This window comes from Manis pentadactyla, chromosome 8 (genome assembly GCF_030020395.1).
Source record: "Manis pentadactyla isolate mManPen7 chromosome 8, mManPen7.hap1, whole genome shotgun sequence".
Classification (NCBI taxonomy): Eukaryota; Metazoa; Chordata; class Mammalia; order Pholidota; family Manidae; genus Manis; species Manis pentadactyla.
Genome location: NC_080026.1, coordinates 65,740,782 through 65,763,576, shown reverse-complemented (window position 1 = coordinate 65,763,576; position 22,795 = coordinate 65,740,782). Strand labels below are relative to the sequence as shown.

The 22,795-nt window shown below is 36.3% G+C and overlaps 1 protein-coding gene and 1 non-coding gene across 4 annotated transcripts in view; one reads left to right on the top strand and one right to left on the bottom strand.

The window, feature by feature from the left end:
* The window catches only part of BMPR1A (bone morphogenetic protein receptor type 1A), a 178,589-nt gene that overhangs the window by 132,155 nt on the left and 23,639 nt on the right, over positions 1-22,795 (top strand). For all 3 annotated transcript variants that reach the window (XM_036926539.2, XM_057505841.1, XM_057505840.1), the window contains 4 exons: positions 5,385-5,547; positions 7,408-7,510; positions 12,807-12,903; positions 13,066-13,165. In XM_036926539.2, coding sequence (XP_036782434.2) covers positions 5,385-5,547; positions 7,408-7,510; positions 12,807-12,903; positions 13,066-13,165 — 463 coding nt within the window. The remainder of the gene's footprint in view (positions 1-5,384; positions 5,548-7,407; positions 7,511-12,806; positions 12,904-13,065; positions 13,166-22,795) is intronic.
* On the bottom strand, positions 6,046-6,129 carry LOC118932824 (small nucleolar RNA SNORD79). The gene has a single exon (XR_005032913.1). It is a non-coding gene; the product is annotated as a small nucleolar RNA SNORD79 (small nucleolar RNA).

The window sequence follows — 22,795 nt, the reverse complement described above, 5'->3', positions numbered from 1 at the left end:
TTATTGATACACACTCTTATGAAGGTTTCACATGAAAAACAATGTGGTTACTACATTCACCCATATTATCGAGTCCCGCTCCATACCCCATTGCAGTCACTGTCCATCAGTACAGTAAGATGTCACAGTCACTATTTGCCTTCTCTGAAAACACCTTTATTTTAACATCTGTTTTTATATGCCTTGTTGTTAGCATGAATCAAAGCTGCCATAGTTTTGAAGATGAGTTAAATTAATAGTAACATTTATATTTGCCACCTTACTCCCAGTGAGGTAATACCAATTGCTATTTGATACTTTTTAAATCTGTATAGATTACACAGAGGCAGTATGATCACAAAACTCTCATTCCCCTCCCTGGTTCAAGTTGTTCTGTAATAACTAACCTTGTTTTAGATGAGATATTGGTAATTAGTTACCAGACATAAATGGAAAATCTTTCTAGGAGTTGTACTTCTCTGCTAAAGTGCAAAATTTGTTAACATTTCCTTTCAAAAAAGATTAGTTAGATAGTTGCTTCAAATGGTAAGATAAAAATATTTGCTCTTAAAGAGCTAAAACCAATGTAGGAGAAATAATACACTTGAGAGATTACTAAGAAAGATTTCAGAGTGGCATTAGTGGAAATAACTTTTAGCTTAAGTGCCAGTCTTACCTTGAATTGTGTTTTGGGGAAACAAATTTCTCTGTAGCTTGGTTTCCTTGTTATAAAATAGAAATAGTAACACTTATCCTTGATTTAAATAAGAATTTTTTGAATATCAAATGTTATGATAAAGATTTAAATGCTTTGTACTGAGATAAAGTTATTCAAGATGGAACAGAAGAATGAGTCATCTGATATTAACATGTGATAGATACGTAATCCTTGTTTTTGACTTGGTTATAAATTTTTTAAATGGATTTTAGCTTTAAGTAACTGATTACCCAGTGAACAGTGACTTAAACAAATAGAATTTATTTTTCAACATAGATGGCAGATGTTTGCTAGTGTTCATTCAGTAATTGAAAAGTGTCAAGGTTGACATCTTTGCAGTTTTCTTGGCTTTTCCTCAAGATTACAAAATGGCTGCTATTATCTGCATTGGAGGAAGGAAAAATGGGGAAAAGGCCAGCACTGGCTTCATCTGCGCCTTCTATCTGGAAAGCAAAAGTGTCCCCAGAAGCAAAGCCCCTGCCAGCAGATTTTATCTTATTTTACTGGGTAAATGGAGACAGTTGCTAGGGCTACTAGAAAACTATGAAACAGAATTGTCACCATCAGATTAATCTAAATCCATTGCTAGGACTGAACACAGTGTGACCCCAGACAAAATCAGAGTTCAGTTAGCTAGGAAGATCAGAAACATAGGTATCCATTGGGCAAGTAAAAGGGTCTGGAACAGATTTTACCTCCTCTATCAATTAAGATGTTTTCAGTTACAAGTAACAACAACAACAAAAAACCCAATTCAAAATAGTTTAACCAATGAAGAAAACGTAATAGCAAACAGAAGTCTGAACATAGGGTACTCCAGTTAGTTAATATCTTGGCCTATCGAGCTCTTTCTCTATTTCAACTGTGCTGTCCTCCATCTGTCAGTTTAGTTTTAGGTAACCTAACTCACGTCATGGCCCTAGTGTGGCTGCTGATGGGCCAGATGGGGCAACTATGAGTTGACAATGTTCAGTAGAATATGAGGGATGTGTATCTCTTGTGTCTCTTTTTAATTGATAAAGAACTATTTTCCCACACACCTGCCATCTCCTTCTCTACTGCAGCAGACTTCCTTCTGATCTTATTGGCCAGAATTTATTATATGCTCTTGTGGAAGCAATGACAAGGGGAATGGAAATAAAATTTTTGACTTAGACAAAAAGTTGTTTGCACTGAGTGTAGGGCTGTTTCCCTGAATCACGTGGAGAAGGGGCAACATTTAAACCAAAAAGGGTGTATGTGTATGTGTGTGTGTGTGTGTAGTGTGTGTGGCCGACAAAGTGAAGGAGAGAACAGCTAACAGTATTGCGGGACATCACATCTGTGTGCCTAATATCATACATACCCTTTCACACATGCATATACTAAAGTGCTTGTGTTGATATGACGTACTCAATTCCTCCTCAAAGGGATATATAACCCAGAGTTTCATCCATTTAGTGCCCTCTGCTGCTGATTCTGGACTTCTGGGTAGTACGTAGGCTTCTCCATCAGATCCAGATGTGCCCATTCAAGGTTCAGTGGTGTGTGGATTAAAGAGCAATTATAGATGCCCAACACACCCAATATTCAATCCTGAAGAAGAAACAGGATAAGTAGTACTATATTAACTCCACCCAAAGGAAGGAATACTTGGAAACAACCTTCAGTAGTCACTGCTCCATACCACACAGATAACGAAAACTACCATTATTGATTACCTCATACATGATGTGCATTAATGTCTCATTGGCCTCTCCAGCTGTCCTACTTTTTGCTTTCTGATTCCTACTGTAGATATTCTGTCTTAAGGAAGGAGAACTTCTGCTTTATACAAAGGAAGCCAATAGATTACTAGGAAAGTAGGAAAAATTCTTTAGCCAGGAATAAAAATCTAGTAAAATCATTGATGCTAAAAGCTGCCATTATGAGAAGGAGCATTATGTAAATGTGCCTTTATGTGGTCGCTTTATCTTTCAGCTGTCTCTGTGTTTATATACTTGTGTTTTTCTGAGTTCTTACACTTGAAATGTAAGCTGTCAAATATTTTTTGTGTTTGTTTGTTTTGAAATATAACCTATAGCCCCAGCCCACTGTGGGCCGCATAATTTTATGCTGTGAACACAGAACTTGGAGTTAGAAAGAGATTGGCATGCTCTAGGAACTGACGAAAGGCCGTGTGCCTGAGCATGAGGGATGGGAGGTGCTATGAGTTGTTCAGGGTGGGCTTCAGTAGACATGGTGAAGGAGGTCAAGTGCATATGAAGCCCTTACTTTGTTTTAGGCAAGGGAGTGACGGGATCAGATTTGTGTTTGTAAGATAACTCTGGCTGCTGTGTGGGAAGTGGACTAGAGGGACCAAGAACAGAAGTTGGCAGATCAGTGTGGAGATGGCTATGTTGAAACTGGCCCGGTACGATAGGCTCAGGTAGTAACAATGAAGTTGGGGAAAAATGGAAAAACTAGAATTATATTTTGGAGGTTGAGCCGAAAGACTTGGGGAGGACCAGGTTTGTAGAGGAAAGTCAAGAGGTCCATTTTGGATAAGTTAATTTTGAGCTACTTAAACAAGTCAAGGCTGGAGGGGATAAATTGAGGAACCATCAAGAAGATTTGCTTGAATCTTGGGAATGGGTGCCGTTGCCTAGGGAGAGAGTGCACAGAGGTAGTTGTGAGCTGTTTTTCTTTGCATCCATGCCTCTACTTAGGGAAATCTTACAACTTTTAGATGCAGACCAGATGAATTTGTGTTTTTGGCTGCTTCCTTTGTTTACATAGCACCTTTGCGATATGTCACTTTTTCCACAGTGTTTGTTCTACTGTGTTTGTTTATGTGTTTGTCCTCCCTCTCCCCATTTGCCTCCTTCAGCTCCATTTTCTCAAGAACCAGATCAGTTTCCAGTATTCACGAACTTGTTTGCATATAGTTGGCCTTTAATAGTGTTTTGTTTAATAAACATTTGAGATAATATAAACTCCAAATGCAAATTAGTATAATTAAAATTTTTATCTTCTAAATCCAAATGGTGTTCTAGAAAGTTAAATAATATTAATCATCATACAACTTTAAATTTTCCAGGTATCAGTGATCTCTTAGTGTGATCTTTATTGTTAGTAATATCTTAATTTGTACACTGTTTTATATTCAGTTAAGCCCTTTATTTATATACTTACTTGGTCTATGTATAATCTCTTGACTTGAATTCTTCAGGAATTATCACCTTTTTTATGGATAGAAGAGTGAGGTTTAAGGAGCAACCTATCTTAAGGACATATTCTGGACTTGAAACCTTGACTTCTCAGTGTTATTTCTACCACAGCATTACTGCTTTTTCTATGTACCATTTGAGTTTTGAAAAATCAGTTGCATGTAATAGATTATTTACTGTTTGTTTTCTGTAGTTAAATTCATGCTTCCTTGTATATCGCAATAGAGTTTTAAAGCTAGTTAGGAGAACCCGTAACAACTGTCATCTTGTTGAACAAATGAGGCCTGGAGAAGTGACATGGTTCATCCGTGATCATCCAGCTAGCTGAACTCTGATAGGACCAGAATAGATCACAATCCAGGTCGCCTTATTTCTCACCCAGTGGATTTCTTCCCTTCCTGCCTCCACCCTGCTCCCCCACCTTTTTTTTTTACAGTTGGTATTCTTTATAGAAATATGGTCTTTAGGTTTTGTAGCAATTTAGAGGATTATGTGAAAATTATTAAAATTCAAGGCACAGAGTTACTAAGACATTTAACAGCATATTCTTTTCTTTTCCTGTTATCAATGTGTGTATGTTACTTTTTCTCTTTGTAGTAGTTACCTCACCAGTGTGGCTAAATTTAAAGTCAAGTCCACATTATGCCTTGGACCACTTCCTTAACATTTGTAATGAAATACATTTACAGTTCTCTTAATGTTTCGTACCTGTTGGGCTCTACATTTCATCCCCTGGGGATCAACCCGGCAACGGATAGCCTAGCCACTTTCAGCTGATTCAGAGAGAGGAAGGAATTACTGAAACACTGTTAATAGTCCTGTTTTGCTTTCAGCCTGAAAGATTCAATACCAAATATGACAGCATCTGTCATTTGAGGCTACTGGACTCTAATTCAGTTCTATTTCCATAAGCTAACTACTGCCCTACAGTAACCTTCAGTTTCTGGCAACATAGTCTGGATTTGAACCAGTGACCTTGAGATAAAAGGCACTGGATAATATGATTGGTCCCTATGCTCTCACAATTCCCTTACTTAAGCAAGATGCTTAGTAACTTACTTCCACAAGAGGCACAAAGGACTTATATTTTTAAGCTAGTCACAAATTTTGAGCCACAGAGTTTTAAGAGAAGAACCATAATTTGTCTGTTTTTTCATGACTGGAAATATTCTCAGCCTCCCTGAAATCACTCTCCATTTTGTACCTTTCTTACAAGCTATGGCCATATTCTGCCTTGCACCCTTCTTGTTTGTCTTTCACTAGTGCAAAAATTGTAACATAGTCATCTCCATATATCCCATGATACCTAGGATGGTTCATCTGTGCCATAATAAGTTATTAGTATATGTTTATTGAAGAATGAAATTTACTTTTAATTGAAGAAGCACATTAGCTGCAGTTACTGTGATTAAGAAAGCCTAAAACTGTCTCAACATTGAAAACTGAAATAATTAGCTTTTCAGAAGTGGTATATTTACAAATTTCGCATTTGTGTACAGGGCAGAATCTAGACAGTATGCTCCATGGTACTGAGATGAAATCAGACTCCGACCAGAAAAAGTCAGAAAATGGAGTAACCTTAGCACCAGAGGATACTTTGCCTTTTTTAAAGTGCTACTGCTCAGGACACTGCCCAGATGATGCTATTAATAACACATGCATGTAAGTATTTTATGCAGTCCTTCTTAAAGTTATGAGAATAGGGTTGCATTTAGTGCTATTTTAAGAACTGTTTGTGCTAAGTTTTTTTTCCCTTTAACTTTATATGGTATCTTTTCAAAGAGCCAAAAAGCCTCTTGCTCTGTATATTGGAACATTTATTACTATTAAGTGATTGATGGTTACTTTCTTATTACGTAACATTGTGGTATAGCTTTTTAAAGGAGATAGAGGGAATCTGGTATTTGTCCAACATTTTGAGTTTATTTAATAATCTTTTTAGCATAAAGTTATTGATACTTACTGTAGAAAACTTGAGATTACCAGAAAAAAACCATGAAAACTCATCCAAAACCTTGTAACTCTAAATTTGCTGAAGTGTTTTACAGATAGATCAGAACAGTATTGTCGTAGTTAGTTTTGTTATTTTCTTATTAGTGAACTCCCCAATGCAAATCTGATTTATATAACCATTTAAATTTTCTTACTTAATTTTTTTTTCACTGTTTCAGTTTAAAAAAATTTTCACACTTTTTCAGAGAGATTCCCATCTGTTTTTAATTTCAAAAATCATCACCAACACTACTTAATTTTATGTTAACTATTTAGCACATTTATATATGATCACGTACTATTCCATGTTCTTTGGGAACATTGAAGAATTGTCTTACTAGCCAAAAAAAGTTCCTTGAACAATTTAATCTAAGTCAATTAATGGTCTATAATTAATAATTAGTGTCTTATTTTGTACTTTTCTAAAATTGTATATTCTTTGAATGACCAGACATAAAGTAAAAAAGTATACATGTAAGATACTGAAATTATATGATGGCTCATCACATTTTAGATTGTTAGTTATCCTTTGGTAGTAGTTGACTTTATTATGACAGGTGGACTAGGTGATCTGTTGTAAGGGAGTGTTCCCCACAGTGTCACCAAGTGATACCATTCCATTCCAGATTTCTTGTCTGTAGTGTGTGCTTGACATGTGTGGGTTATTTGTTAGTGGCTTAGTAACCTCAAGTAAAACTGAATCATCAGTTTAAATAGAATTCTGTCCCACTCTTAACATTTTCCCCTTACAGAAAATAAATGATTCTCCAAGATTCTTTTAAATAGAATCAGTACACTTAGTGATGGGAACAGTAAGTTGGAACATCAAAAAGAAAAAAAGGTTTTAGAAGTTTCTTCCTACTCAGTAAAGTGAAATAAAGGAGTTTCTTCCTACTCTAAATTTAGAGTATATTATGGGAAAACTCCAGCATACTAAAATGAAAAAATTGCCTTAAATACAAATACATTTATGGAAGTTTCTTTAAAATTGAGGTACTAAAAAGTTCTCCCTCTTTTCCATCACATTCAGTAAAAAGTGGCTCTTGGGACCTTATTCTTTTCTTCCCAAATACAGTTTTCTTTGTCTTAAGTCTGTGTTTATGTTTCACAGAAGTTTGTTTTGATTTATTATTATGTATAGTGTGTGAACACTGAAAATCTTATGGATAAAAAGTTTTTTTTTTAAGTATATTTTTAAAACATTAAGATTATTTATAAAATCATATAGATGATCTTTCTGTGGTCACATTACTGTGATTAGCAAAGAGAAGTTACATAATAATTCAGATTTGGAGGACTTGTTTAATAGAAATCTTTTCTACCTGATGTGGGGTTCTTACTGGACCTTTCGGTTTTGTTTCAGATGGGACAACTTATTTGCCAGTAAGTTACATGCAAATGCATTTGAATTAAAAAACCATGGTACTAAAGGTAAACGCCATCAGAACCTAGGTCACATTCAAACTGAGGTTAATTAGTACTTTCTTATATGAAATAAAGGAGTTTTGTTCGTTTGGTTTTTTCTTTTAGAACTAATGGGCATTGTTTTGCCATCATAGAAGAAGATGACCAGGGAGAAACCACATTAGCTTCAGGTTGTATGAAATATGAAGGATCTGATTTTCAGTGCAAGGTAAGATCTAATTTTGGGGCCTATGAAGTAAAGAAGGGAGGGGCCACATGAAAAGCTTTGATTTCCCCTAGGTGAATTGTGACTGGTATGCACATTGATGTATGTTCTTGTGAGCAAATATATTGAGGAAGCATAGCTCTTACTTCAGGTAATAAAATGGTGGTAACTAAAGTTCCAGATTATTTTACTTGAAACATTAAAAAAAAAATTCTGTTTCTAAAATGTCATGACTACAGTACTATCACAGTATTATTTGTGGATCATAAAGTTGAAAAGATTTTAAGGTGATGAACAGTAACCTTTGTATCACTCTTAGACAAGTTCAGAACATTAAGTCCTTACAGAGTCACTTCAACGGCAGCAGCAGAGGGATCAGGGGGTCGGCAGTAAAGTTTATGGACATCCTGGTGGATCTGGGGTATAAATCTAATTCTTATAGTATTTTTGTATAGTAATTTTGCCCCAGGGGATCCCTTCCAATGTTTTTGAAATACAGCTCTAGATACAAACATAAAAGAGGTTACTTTAGAAAATTTTTCAAATTATTAAGAAATTCTCAGGATTGATAGAAGCCTTATGTTTCAACTTCTCAGCTAATGTTTGGAATCCCCTTAACCTGCGTGTGCACACAACACATGCTTGCAGATGCAAGCGTGCATGCGCACACACACAAAAAGTACATCCCATCTATTTTCTGTGTGCTCCACCTCTAGTAACAGTGCCTCATTTGTCATCTCCCATGAGTACCACCTATTTATCTATAGTATCAACCTGACCTGATCCTAGAAAGCTTTTCCTCCCAACAACTGCACATCTCTCTTCTTGCCGCTTTGGATCATAGAGAACAAATCTAATCCCTCTTTTACATGACAGCCATTTACTATGTGAAGATAGTTTTTTTATTTTGTTCTTTGGAAGGTTTTTTTGGTCCTGCTTTCCTCCTCAGACCCTCTAGTCTTTGCCTAGTGAAAATAATAGTTCACAGTGACCTCAGCTGTTCCTTATATGATCAGCATTTGAGTTGAAGTCTCCAGTTTCTTGGTGTAATACACAGAATTGAGTGTGGTCTGACCAGGAAAAAAAGCAGAGAGTAAGTGACTTCTTTCCCTGTTTCTAAATACAGCCAAATCTCATGTTAGATGTTTGCTTGTCACACCATCTTCTCGAAACATACTGAGCTGTCTCCTGAAATCCCCTTGTCTTCCACTTATGTTCCTGCTGAGCCACATCACTTCATTCTTTTTTGGTGCTGTTGATTTCTTGACACAAATAAACATGGGTATGGGATGAATTTTTTTACACAAGTTTTCTATGTTAAATGTTATCATATTCTTTGCCCTGATTTGTCAGGATTTGAAGAGATGCTAATTTGTTTTGTCTCTTCCAGTTTTATGCAATTTGCATATTTATTAACCATACGTAGTTTACATTTTTCAGTCACTTAAAAATATTGAAGAAAGACCTATGGTTAGAGCACTAAGCTCAGTAGTGGTAACCAGTGTCTTGCAGGCCCCCTGTACTAGGTGTATCCTGAACCGAATTAACCAATATAAGTTAGTTGCTAAAGTTGACAATCTGTGTTCAAATCCATATGCTGCCTCTTGCAAGCTGTGAAACTTTGGGGAAGGAGCTTTACTCCAAATGGTTTTCTCATCTAAAGGAGTTGTAAGAGTCAAATGGGATGGGAGAATCACAAGGTACATGGATGGTTTTAAAGGAATCAGTTAACAGATCCCAAACTTTGTTTGTTTAGTATTGATCTGCCCAAGAACAGAACTTCTGAAGCCCTTTGTCTCTCCTGTCCTCCCCTTTCACAACCACCCTTTTCACAGTTTACAGATCAGAGGTCTGGGATTTAAAACCTCAAGTTTCCAAACAGTTTTGTAACTTGGAATCTAATTATCCATGTGGGGAACATGGGGAGATCAAATGGTTTTCGGTTGTTTGTTTTCAACCAAATTGCTAGATCATTGAAAATAATTTTTGGTAATAGGATTATGATGGGAGTTTCAGCATATGATTAGAAGGTCTTTAAAGAATTAACTGAACAATGGTGTAACAGACTCCTTCCATTATCATCATCTTATGTGAACACAGTACCTTAGTACTGACCAGAAAAGGAAAAATAGGAAAATAGGAATAAAATTAATGCTACCTTCTCTTGCTAGTGATTAAGTAATATTTATCCATGAATTTATGAATTAATTTTTTTAAGTCTCATCAATTTCATAACATTCCAAGAGTTTACTCTTTACGTTAGTATTTTAATAAAGAGTATTATATATGTATATGTTATCTTGATTAGTTTATTTATAATACTTGTGATACTAAATTAAACTGATTTTTAAGACTTAATAAAGACATTGTCACAGGGGATGAAATTACATCAATTTATACTTCTTTATTATTTTTGATGTGGAGAATTACATACCAAAATATTACACTACGCATAATAATTGTGGTAACTGCAAAGGAAATAAGAGTTCAAGGAGAAAAAGTAACACTATAAAATTATCAGTTGTTATGGAAACATTTGTTCATTTATTTTTCAAAATAAGGATGGTGGCTGTCAAATTGCTATGTTATTTAGATTCTACTGAATAGATTTAGGAATGATGTAGCAGTCTTACTTTATAAGGTCATCATCATGTACAAATTATCATACATTCTTTGCCGCTATTGATGATGAAAAATTTTAGGTGACAGCCTAAAAATATATGAGGGGATAAATTGTTTTTCAGAATTCATTTATGGGTTACACAAGCAAACAGTGTTGACCATCACTTACCTAACTTTCTGTGTGTCTTGCTAACTATCACTACCCATTTACCTAGCCCCTAATCTGAGAACAGGTCTTTTACTCTTACCCTAAGCCATTTCCTCCCAGGATTTCACATACTGCCAGGTTTGGATCAAAACAAGTTGAAGTGATAATCATCGTGGTCCACCTAGATGTTGATTTTCCTTGCCATCCACAGTCTCTGTTGGTAAATCTTGCTTATTCTGTTCTTCTGTAGAATAAATTATTTCTCAGAAACTGCACTGCCATTCCTTGTAATTTGGCTCAGTTCCTTTCTCATTTACCATTCCTTCTCCTACCCAGCCTCATTAAATAAAGTTTACTTAAGTTAGAATCTGTTTCATGAATGCTGAGTGTTTTCCCCACAAGAATTTCTCTTGCCCACATAAATCTGGAGACAAAAATGGACTTGGGCAGAGGATAGGAGTGGGGTGTGAGAACTCAGGAAGGTGGTGGCACCTGGCTGCATGGTCTAGACACACCTTCTGCCTACGCAGATATACAGTTAACCTGTGTAAGAAAGGTGCAGGATGAGTGATGCTATTGGTGGTGATGTCACACTGAGACTTGTAGGGGGTTACAAGCATTTTTTGGCTTGTTCTAGAATCTCAGCTAGGTTTCATGTCATGTTCACAAGAGGAAGAAGGATTGGTTCATTGAATATTTACTGTTTGCATTTGATATTCTAATACATGGTATATTCCACCTCATTTTCTCCCTGTTACCCTATCAGGCAGGTATTTTCTATACTCTATTTTACAGCAGGAAGGAAACTAAAGCACATTGCTCAGGGTCACAAAGCTAGTTAAGTGGCAAACCTAGGATTTTGAACTATTATATTCCAAAGTCCTTATTTTTTTCTTTAATACTTTGTTGCCTCCAATCTGCTGTTGGCAAAGTCTGCTTTCTTTACCTTTTAAAGAAAAGTAATAGTACACTTAGCTACTAGTTTCCAACACTCCTTGTTTCTAAAATTTTAACATCACATGCTGTCTGCCCTCACAGGTGCTCTCATCTTCCTGGTATATAGTTAACCTGGGTTACAAGAAAGGCACTCATACAGAAACATTGTAGGATCTTTTCATACATTGGGATATCAGTTCTCACTGGTGTTTGGTCCACCTTGATTCTTGTAGTCATCCTTGATAGAGAAGACTGAAACAAAACAGGAATTGAAGGATTGTACATTTTCTTTGTCCTCTGTTACCTACGTTTTGTTAGCAGTGCACCTGTTGCTTGGTCTTCTAGCACTGCCAAAGAAACCCCTCCTTGGTTTTTCTTTACATTTTCTTTTCTTCAAGGCTGAAGCTCACTTTGAACTTTACATTTCCTGGAACTATTCTTGGAGGCGAACTATTCTTGGAGGCTTTGCACTTCTTGAATTCATCTTTATTTACAGATTTGTCATTCCATCCTTTATGTAACTTTTCTCTGTATCTGGGATTATTTCAGAGTCACCTGTGTCACTCTAACATCTTTTTTCTCTTTCTCTTTATGATCATTTAAAAGTATTTAAAATTAGTTAAAATGAGGAACTTATGCTTTTGGAATTTCCAAATACTCTTGACTTATTTTCTGTGATAGAATCTCAAGTCATGACTCAGTATTCACCTTTTTAAAGTAATACCCGATGCTGAGGTTTTTCCTTTTTTGGCCTAGAAATAACACACTCAGTTTCTGCTTCTATTCTTGCTACTTTTATAATGACAAACAATTCCTTTTTGTTACTCTTTTGATCCAGAATGGCAGTTCTCCAGGCACTGCTGAAATGTCAGTGTTCAAATTAAGAACTTGTCATATATTGTACTGGTAATCAAGTAACTGTTAATATTTTTTCCTATGACTACAGTCTTTCTCTGTGCTCATTTTTTTATTTATTAGAGATATGTCTCATATCTGGTTGGTAGGCTCTAAAAACTCAAGAATATTGTTTCTATATTTTGCCTTTATCCTCACCACAAATACCTCATTAGTTTCAGCATTTTAGATGCAGAATCTAGAGTATTTTCTCCCTACATAACTACCTCTCCTAGCCTATCTTTTCTTTAGAGTTAGGACAATCTCCACTCATTAGTCTGATCTTAAGTATCATCGTCTAAGTCTCAGCACTAGTAGGAAATCATATTCTCTACTGGTTTATCATTGGAATACAATAGTTTGTAAGCAGAATATCTCATGACTTCAATTACTTTTTTAAATTAAAAAACACATGAATAGCAACATCTTAAGATAAGCCAAAGTTTGGGTAAAAAAATATTTTAAAATTTTTGTTTATCTGTAATTAAGTTATAGTCTGGTGTTCTGGCACACCATCCATATACATTTGTTCTCCTTACAAGAGAACATTTTTTACCACATACTCTATTTTTTTCAATAACTTCTGCAGGTTCTTTTCACTCACTGAATTAGAAATTGCATTTTATGAATATTTAAAATTTTTATTATCAAATTAGTATATCAAACCATTTATAATTTTATCATTACTGTCTCCTCTAGGATTCACCAAAAGCCCAGCTACGCCGAACGATTGAATGTTGTCGGACCAATTTATGTAATCAGTATTTACAGCCTACACTGCCCCCTGTTGTTATAGGTGGGTTAATGGAGAAGAGTGTGACCGTGATTCTCTGTAAAATATTTTCTCTGATTTTAACAATAAGCAAGCTTTCTAGAATTTAATACTTCAAATTATATTTTTCTTTTAAGATGTGATAGAAAGATAACATGTTTACTTTGTTGTTACTTCCACTGTCAGGTCCATTTTTCGATGGCAGCATTCGATGGCTGGTTGTGCTCATTTCTATGGCTGTGTGCATAATTGCTATGATCGTCTTCTCCAGCTGCTTTTGTTACAAGTAAGAAGATAATTATTTGGGTGTAAAATATTTTGTTGGATTTTGGGTGTAAAGCCTTGTAAGTCAGTGAGCAGAGTGCAATTCAGAAACCATGAACAGTATTCTCTGGCTATAGCTCCTTTAATTAACTAGATTATAATTTTCTTACGGGAAAAGAGGACCTTACTACCAGTCAGTTAATTAGATGCCTTATACATCTTGTTTTCTTCAGAAGTACTTGAGATTTTCTTATTTATGGAATATTAAACTTTCTTGTATCTGAATGTTACTTGTCCCAAGAAGCCAGCTATATTATCATTCTTTAGATTTGGGGCTTCAGAATTGTTTGCATTTAGTCATGATATCAAGACACTTACCAAAGAGTAATAGGAGAGCATCAACTTCAGTAATAAAACATTTCTTATTGCATGTGAATAGCTCAATGGAACAGGTTACTAGACCCATAAATAGACCCAAGTATGTAAAAAAATTCAGTATATGATAGAGGTAACATTTCAGATTACTGAGAAAAAAAGATGGATTCATCTGATAAATAGATTTGGGAATGGTTAGCTATTTGGGACAAAATGAAGTTGAATTGATCCCCTACACTGAAATAAATTTTAACCAGATTGGAGCTAGGTATATATAAAATGAAATTATTAAAGAACTAGAACAAACCATGAAATAATTTTTAAAAATAATCCCATAGTGTGGAAGACTGTTCTGACTTTTTGAGTCTGACACAAAATGTAGAGGCTTTTTGCACAAAAAAACAAAAAACCTTAAAAAAAAAAAAGGAAAGATTTATGGGTCAGCTACATAAAAATAAAACTTTACTATGGTGTCAGGAACCACAATAACAGAAGAAGACAGTGAAAAATAGCAGCTCATATTAAAAGAGCTGATTTATTAAATACAGAGAGTTTTAGTCAATAAGAAAAAAAATGGCAGTTCAGTGGCAAAATAAGCCAGAATAAATGAACATACAATTTATCTAAAAGGAAATACATATAGCTCTTAAAAATAAAAAGATGACTGAAGAATACTTATAATACAGAAAATATAAATTAAAATCCTCCCAAGATGCTGTTTTTCATCTATTGGCAAAGATTCAAATGTTTGGTAATGGGTCTTTTGTATAAAGAGGCAGATGAGCATACTTATTTACTTCTGCTGCCCCCACTAAAACAGCAGTAAAGAATTTTTAACTTCTATGTCCAACTAGGACAAGGAGAACAGGAGATAACAACAAAAAAACAGAACCTGTGAGACTTGGATGAGTAGTAAGTGACTTTGCAGACCTAAAAACCTGACACCTAAAGCCCCAAAGCAACCAGTTTACACTATAAAATTCCTTGAGAGGCTCAGAGGTTGGCAGCACCTCTGGACAAAGTTGAAAGTGGCAGTAAAATGAAGAGGATTGCTTGAAAGTCTATTTTTAGGAAGTCAGATGCTCTATTAGTTATGTAATAGTGCATTTAAGAAATCACTCCCAAACTTAGCAATTATTTCTCACTGTTTCTGTGGGTCAGGATTCAGGAGTGACTTGATTGGGTGGCTCAGGATCCCTCCTGACATCCAGTCAGTTATCATCAGAGGTTGTCCTTTCCTGAAGTCTTGACTGGAGCTGATAGATCACCTTTCAAGGTAGCTCACTTTCAGTGCTCACAAGTTGGCAGGTTCCTCTGATGTGCCTACAGAGCTGTTCAAATCCTCACAACATGAAGCCTGGTTTGCCCTCAGAGCAAGCAATCCAAGGGACCAAAGTGGAAGCCACGATGCTGTTCATAGATTCAGAAGTTGCACCTTCATGTCTGCCATGTTCTGCTGGTCATACAGGTCAGCCCTGATGCCCTGTGGAAGGGAACTCAACACACACACACACATACTAGGAGGTGAGGATCTTTGCAGGCCATTTTGGATGCCATGTACCATGGAAAATGAGATCACTACTCCTACTCTGAATGATCACTTTCCCACCATCTCCCTAACAGAAAGGTAGAGGTGTATTCTCTGGAAGAGCAAAAGTAAGATTCTCAGCTATAGAATCCATTAAGGGTAATATATTATTGTAGTGAAAACAGGGAGGAAAAGTAAGAATTTACATACTGATTGGTGGGCCCCTCAACACTCCCAGAATCCTGTCAGCCAAGTTTGTTCCCTCCAGACAATAGATAGGAAGATTCTTCTTAGAGAAATTCATCCAATGAAGAGAAGACTTAAGCATCCTGACCTCAGCAGGCCCAGTGAAGTGCCCCAAGTACATTATCTTACAGTGAAGCCTATAATCAGTAAGCCCCATTCATATACTAACCATACCAATCAGGCAGTGAAGGACACATCACAGAGAAAGAACTCTGGGCATCCACAGAAGGGTCCCAAGTATTCAGCTGAATCTTGATTGGCATGCAGATGCCTGAAAAGATTGGAGGAAGCAGTATCCAGTACTCACACAAGGCTAGGAATAGTGTCAGCTGTGAAACGTGAAAAGCTTATAATTGATGGGTTTTGTTTAGAGTACTCAAAGCCTTGCCCTCAGTATTAGGAAATAATTAGCCCTAGACTAAACATGGCTTTGGCACCACCCCAAAAGCAAGACCCAAAAGGATTGTGTTGTTTCTAGATAGTTGCATCCTAGAACAAATCTCAAGAAAGTTACTAGGAATGCAAAAATTCCCAGGACCTAATGAAGTGAAATTCACAGTATCTGCCATCCAGTCAGCAGTTACCAGGTATGCAAAAATTAGGAAAATACAACCAATAATGAGGAATCAAAACCACCAAACCAGTACTAATGGAGATTTTAGAATTAGCAGACAAGCCCATTAAAACAGTTGTAACTGTATTTTATATGTTCATAAATTAAATAGAGACATGGAAGATATAAAAAAACTCAAACTTCAGGAAACAAAATCTAATATCTGAGATGAAATATACACTAGGTGAGATTAATGGCAGCTTGGACACTGTGAACCAACATGAAGATATAGCAATAGAAACTAAACAAAATGGAAAAAGAACTTAAAAAATCAATTAGCCCCTGTGAATTGTGGGACTTCAAGCAAATATGTAATGGGAGATCCCAGAGAAGAGGATAGGACAGAATAAAATATTTTAATGGTCAAAGTTTTTTCCAAATTTAATGAAAACTGTAAACCCATACATCCAAAAAACTCAGCCCAAAACACATGAGAAATAAAAAAAGTTAAACTAAGGCACATCATTATCAAATTACTATAAACGATTAATAAAGAGAAAAATACTAAATGCAGCCAAAGGGATAAAGGCAGATTATGTACAGAGGAAGACAGATAAGGATGATAGCAGACTTCATGGGAAACAGTGCAAGCAAGAGTGCAGCAGAACTACGTCTTTAAAGTATTCAAAGAAAAAAAGCAATGAGTCTAGAGTTCTTTACTCAGAGAAAATGTTTCTTCAAAAATGAAGATGAAATAAACTTTCAGATGTACAGAAACTTAAAAGAATTGATCACTAGCAGATTTGCACCATAAGAAACACTAAAGGTGGACATTCTTCAAGTAGAATGGAAATTGTGCCAGGTGGAAATAAGTTTTGCAAAAAAAATTAAGAGCACTGAACATGGAGATCAGGGTAACCCTCCCTGATGCAAATTAGCAGTGTCTTTTTTTTTTTTTTTTTTTGGTATCATTAATGTACAATAACATGAGCAACATTATGTTTACTAGACTCCCCCCATCATCAAGTCCTCCCAACATACTCCATTGCAGTCATTGTCCATCAGCATAGTAAGATGCTATAGAATCACTACTTGTCTTCTCTGTGTTGTACAGCCCTCCCCATGCCTGCCCCCTACATTATGTCTACTAATCGTAGTGCCCCTTTTTTTCCCCTTATCCCTCCCTTCCCATCCATCCTCCCCAATCCCTTTCCCTTTGGTAACTGTTAGTCCATTCTTGGGTTCTGTAAGTCTGCTGCTATTTTGTTCCTTCAGTTTTTGCTTTATTCTTATACTCCACAGATGAGTGAAATCATTTAATACTTGTCCTTTCCCACCTGGCTTGTTTCATTAAGCATAATACCCTCTAGCTCCATCCATGTTGTTGCAAATGGTAGGATTTGTTTTCTTCTTATGGCTGAATAATATTCCATGTGTGTATGTAGTACATCTTCTTTATCCATTCATCTACTGATGGACACTTAGGTTGCTTTCATTTCTTGGCTATTGTAAATAGTGCTGCGATAAACATACAGGTGCATATGTCTTTTTCAAACTGGGCTGCTGCATTATTAGGGTAAATTCCTAGGAGTGGAATTTCTGGGTCAAATGGTATTTCTATTTTTAGTTTTTGAGGAACCTCCATACTGCTTTCCACAATTGTTGAACTAATTTACATTCCCACCAGCAGTGTAGGAGGGTTCGCCTTTCTCCACACCCTTGCCAACATTTGTTGTTTGTCTTTTGGATGTCAGCCATCCTAACTGGTATGAGGTGATACCTCATTGTGGTTTTAATTTGCATTTCTCTGATGATTAGCGATGTGGAGCATCTTTTCCTGTGTCTGTTGGCCATCTGAATTTCTTTGGATAAGTGTCTTTTCAGACACTGTGCCCATTTTTTAATTGGATTATTTGCTTTTTGTTTGTTGTGGTGCATCAGTTCTTTATATATTTTGGATGTCAACCCCTTATCAGATATGTCATTTATGTATGAATATATTCTCCTATACTGTAGGATGCCTTTTTGTTCTATTGGTGGTGTCCTTGGCTGTACAGAACCTTTTCAGCTTGATATAGTTCTACTTGTTCATTTTTGCTTTTGTTTCCCTTGCCCAGGGAGATGTGTTCATGGTGAAGATGCTCATGTTTATGTCCAAGAGATTTTTGCCTATATTTTTTTCTAAGAGAATGTAAGTTTCATAACTTACATTCAGGTCTTTGATCCATTTAGAATTTACTTTTGTATATGGGGTTAGACAGTGATCAGTTTCATTCTCTTCCATGTAGCTGTCCAGTTTTGCCAACACCAGCTGTTGAAGAAGCTGTCATTTCCCCATTGTATGTCCATGGCTCCTTTATCGTATATTAATTGATCATATATGTTTGGGTTAATGTCTGGACTCTCTATCTGTTCCACTGGTCTGTGGATCTGTTCTTGTGCCAGTACCAAATTGTCTTGATTACTGTGCTTTGTAGTAGAAGTTGGGAAGCGAGATCCCCCTGCTTTATTTTTCCTTCTCAGGATTGCTTTGGCTTATTCAGGGTCTTTGTGGTTCCATATGAATTTTAGAACTATTTGTTCCAGTTCGTTGAAGAATGCTATTGGTATTTTCATAGGGATTGCATTGAATCTGTAGATTGCTTTAGGCAGGATGGCCATTTTGACAATATTAATTCTTCCAAGCCAAGAGCATGGGATGAGTTTCCATTTGTTAGTGTCCTCTTTGATTTCTCTTAAGAGTGTCTTATAGTTTTCAGGGTATAGGTCTTTCACTTCCTTGGTTAGGTTTATTCCTAGGTATTTTATTCTTTTTGATGCAATTGTGAATGGAATGGTTTTCCTGATTTCTCTTTCTGCTAGTTCATCATTAGTGTATAGGAAAGCCACAGATTTCTGTGTATTAATTTTGCATCCTGCAGCTTTGCTGAATTCAGATTTTAGTTGTAGTTTTTGGAGTGGATTCTTTAGGGTTTTTTATGTACAATATCATATCATCTGCAAATAGTGACAGTTTGACTTCTTTACCAATCTGGGTGCCTTGTATTTCTTTGTTTTGTCTGACTGCCATGGCTAGGACCTCCAGTACTATGTTGAATAGCAGTGGGGAGAGTGGGTATCCCTGTCTTGTTCCCCATCTTAGGTGAAAGCTTTCAGCTTCTCGCTGTTAAGTGTAATGTTGGCTGTGGGTTCGTCATATATGGCCTTTATTATGTTGAGGTACTTGCCTTCTATACCCATTTTGTTGAGAGCTTTTATCATGAAAGGATGTTGAATTTTGTCGAATGCTTTTTCAGCATCTATGGAGATGTTCATGTGGTTTTTGTCCTTCTTTTTGTTTATGTGGTGGATGATGTTGATGGATTTTCGAATGTTGTACCATCCTTGCACCCCTGAGATGAATCCCACTTGATCATGTTGTATGATCCTCTTGATGTATTTTTGAATTCGGTTTGCCAATATTTTGTTGAGTATTTTTGCATCTACGTTCATCAGGGATATTGGTCTGTAATTTTCTTTTTTGTGTGGTGTGTTTGCCTGGTTTTGGTATTAGAGTGATGCTGGCTTCATAGAATGAGTTTGGAAGTGTTCCCTCCTCTTCTATTTTTTGGAAAACTTTAAGGAGAATGGGTATTATGTCTTCTCTGTATGTCTCATAAAATTCAGCGGTGAATATCCATCTGGCCCGGGGGTTTTGTTCTTGGGTAGTTTTTTGATTACCGCTTCAATTTCTTTGCTGGTAATTGGTCTGTTTTGATTTTCTGTTTCTTCCTTGGTCAGTCTTGGAAGGTTGTATTTTTCTAGAAAGTTGTCCATTTCTTCTAGGTTTTCCAGCTTGTTAGCATAGAGATTTTCATAGTATTCTCTAATAATTCTTTGTATTTCTGTGGGTCCATCATGATTTTTCCAGCAGTGTCTTTTAAGATGAACTGAAAAGAACACTTACCTCAGAATCAAGCTATGTATACTCAACTGAGTGGACCAGTAGAACAGTTCATGATACACACAATTAGACTCATTTAGACTTTTTTTGTGATTTTAACTAAATATTGTAGAGAAGTTGATGACTGCCTATTTATTTTGCTTTTGAATTTCATGTACTAGTTTTACTTATTTGAAGACCTGTTATTGATCAGATTACAAGATAAGTAATTTGGGGTTTTCATTCATATTTAGCTCTCTTTTTTTTAACAAAAAACAACATGCTCTCTATAGCAAGCGATAAAGCGGTAATATTACTGTTAAAGAGGGATGTATCTTTTAGATAGTAAGGCTAGTCTTTTTATGTATCTCATTTACATTGTTTCATTTCTTTCTGATGACTTTTCTTTCTGTTTCTGTCTGTTTCTGTTCACCTGTCCTCTAGTTCACTCAACTGTGTTCAGTCTGCTGGAGCCTATCAGAGGAATTTTTCATCTCTGTCATCATATTTTACATTTATAGCATTTCCATTTAACTGCATTTCTCTGACAGGGAGATTTACCTTGATCTCATGTACATATCCTCTTTATTCATGTTGCCCACCCTTTCCTCTAGATCCTTTTAATCATAGTTATTTTAAAGTACCTGTCTGATAATTCCAACATATGAGTCATCTCTCTCAGACTGATTCTGTTGAGTGCCTGACCCCTTGGCACAGGGCTCTTTGTCTTACAACTTTTGATTGAGTGCTGTACATCATATTTAGAAAAACAGAGAGAAAATAAATATACACATCTAAAAATGCACATGTTTTTTCTTCTTTTAGGCTACTAGTGTGGGGGTGTGAGTCAGTCTAGTCAGCAGTTGAGTTGTGCTTGGGCTTTGTTTAGTGTTTGAGTCTGGGCTGGTGCAAAGATTTCAAATTCATTTGTTGATGATTGATGTGACATGCCTAGAGTGGGGGTTTGGTTGTGGAAAGGATTTTTCTCTGTGCCTGCTAACCCCCCAGCTTTCAGCTTTCACTGCATGCTTGTACCACACAAGGGTCACTCTCCAGTCTTTTGCTCTTCCTCAAAGATAGTCGGCTGTTGCACATTAATCATAGTGTGGAATGGGTTGAAGGTGAAGTAGAGGGTGTCTGTTGTACTTGGGCAGTCTCCTGTGTTGCTGGACCTTAAGGATGATGCTTTTTGAGAGTTTCCACCTTGTCTCAGTATCAGTGGATCTTTGCCTGGTAGGTGCAACGGAAATGTTTCCTACACATTCCCCTGAGGCAGGGAGATTTGCTTCTGCTCTTTACCCAGAAGTAATGGGTCTTTCACTATGCTCTTGGGGGGCAGAAGGGTTTATAGGGGAAAAAAATCATGGTATGCATGATATCTGTTTGTGGCTAGCGCTTACATAGTTATAATAATACAAACTTTGAATACTGATCTAAACAAATGTTATAACTGTTAGGAGGATGTGAGGATAGAAGTATTTCTGTTTGGGGAAGGGGAGGGGGTGTTAAATGATGAGTGAAATCCTTATCACAGTGTGAAGTCAATAGTTAAAGCCTAAGACTGGAAAACCAAAAATGTCAATATAAGAATGTTATTTAGAAACAATGAGGTAAAATTAAACATATCAACGTAGAAACTGATCTGTTTGGGAATGTTTGCCTCTTAGAAAAAGAAAGAAGTGGGTGGGGGGAGAAGAGGAGATAGGTTGCTGTTTTGTTACTGACCCATGAAGAGCTTTATGACTTTTAAAAATGGGTGAATATTGATATAATTAGAAATGAAGTTCTGCAAGTTATGAGCAAGGGTGTGAATGAGAGTGTAGGGAAATGGGCCGTCTCATAAAATGGTGGTGGGATGGTAACTGGGATAGCCTTCAAGGAGGTCAGTAGAGCATTCCATCAACATTCCAGATTCAGTTTTGACCTACTTATTTGTAAGACAGAGAAACCATAAAACGGTCCATTTCAACCTTTATGAAATCAGACTAGAAACAATCTAAATGTTACTGGTAGAGGAATGGTTGACAGCCATACAATGTAATACTATTTAGCCATTAAAGAAGAAGGAGGTGTTTATGTAATGCTGTAGAATGATCACTCAGACACATCACTAAGTGAATAAGTAAGGTACAGAACAGCATGTACAGTATGTTACCAGTTCTAGGAATAAAAACAGCAAAGGGAATGAACACCAATGTGTATGTTTTCGTTTGAATATTCATGAACAGTCTCCAGAAGATTACCTAAGACACTGGAAAACAGTTTCAGTTTTCTTCTAGAGAAGTGAACTTGATGACTTAGGGATAGGAGTAGGAGGAAGCTTTTCATTGTATGCCCTTTTGCACCTGTTGAATTTTATTTTTATTAAGGTATTATTAGTATACACTCTTATGAATGTTTCACATGAAAAACAATGTGGTTACTACATTCACCCGTATTACCAAGTCCCCACCCATACCCCATTACAGTCACTGTCCATCAGTGCAGTAAGATGCCACAGATTCACTGTTTGCCTTCTCTGTGCTATACTGTCTTCCCCATGATCCCCCCACACCATGTATACTAATCATAATACCCCTCAATCCCCTTCCCCCTCCTTCCTACCCTACACGCCTTTCCCCACCCCTCCCCTTTGGTAACCACTAGTCCCTTCTTGGAGTCTGTGAGTCTGCTGCTGTTTTGTTCCTTCAGTTTTGCTTAGTTGTTATACTCCACAAATGAGGGAAATCATTTGGCACTTGTCTTTCTCCGCCTGGTTTATTTCACTGAGCATAATATCCTCCAGCTCCATCCATCATGATGTTGCAAATGGTAGGATTTGTTTCTTTCTTATGCACCTGTTGAATTTTAAGCTGTTTAAGTCAATTACCCACATAAAGTTTATAAAGTAAGATTACAAAAAGTATTAAGTATACTGGGCTATTCATATGGAAAATAAATCTCACTTGATGTATTTCCCTCATTTCTGTCCTTTACTATAAATTTCAAAAGGGTTAAAGGACTAAGTGAAAGAATCAAAATTTTAAAA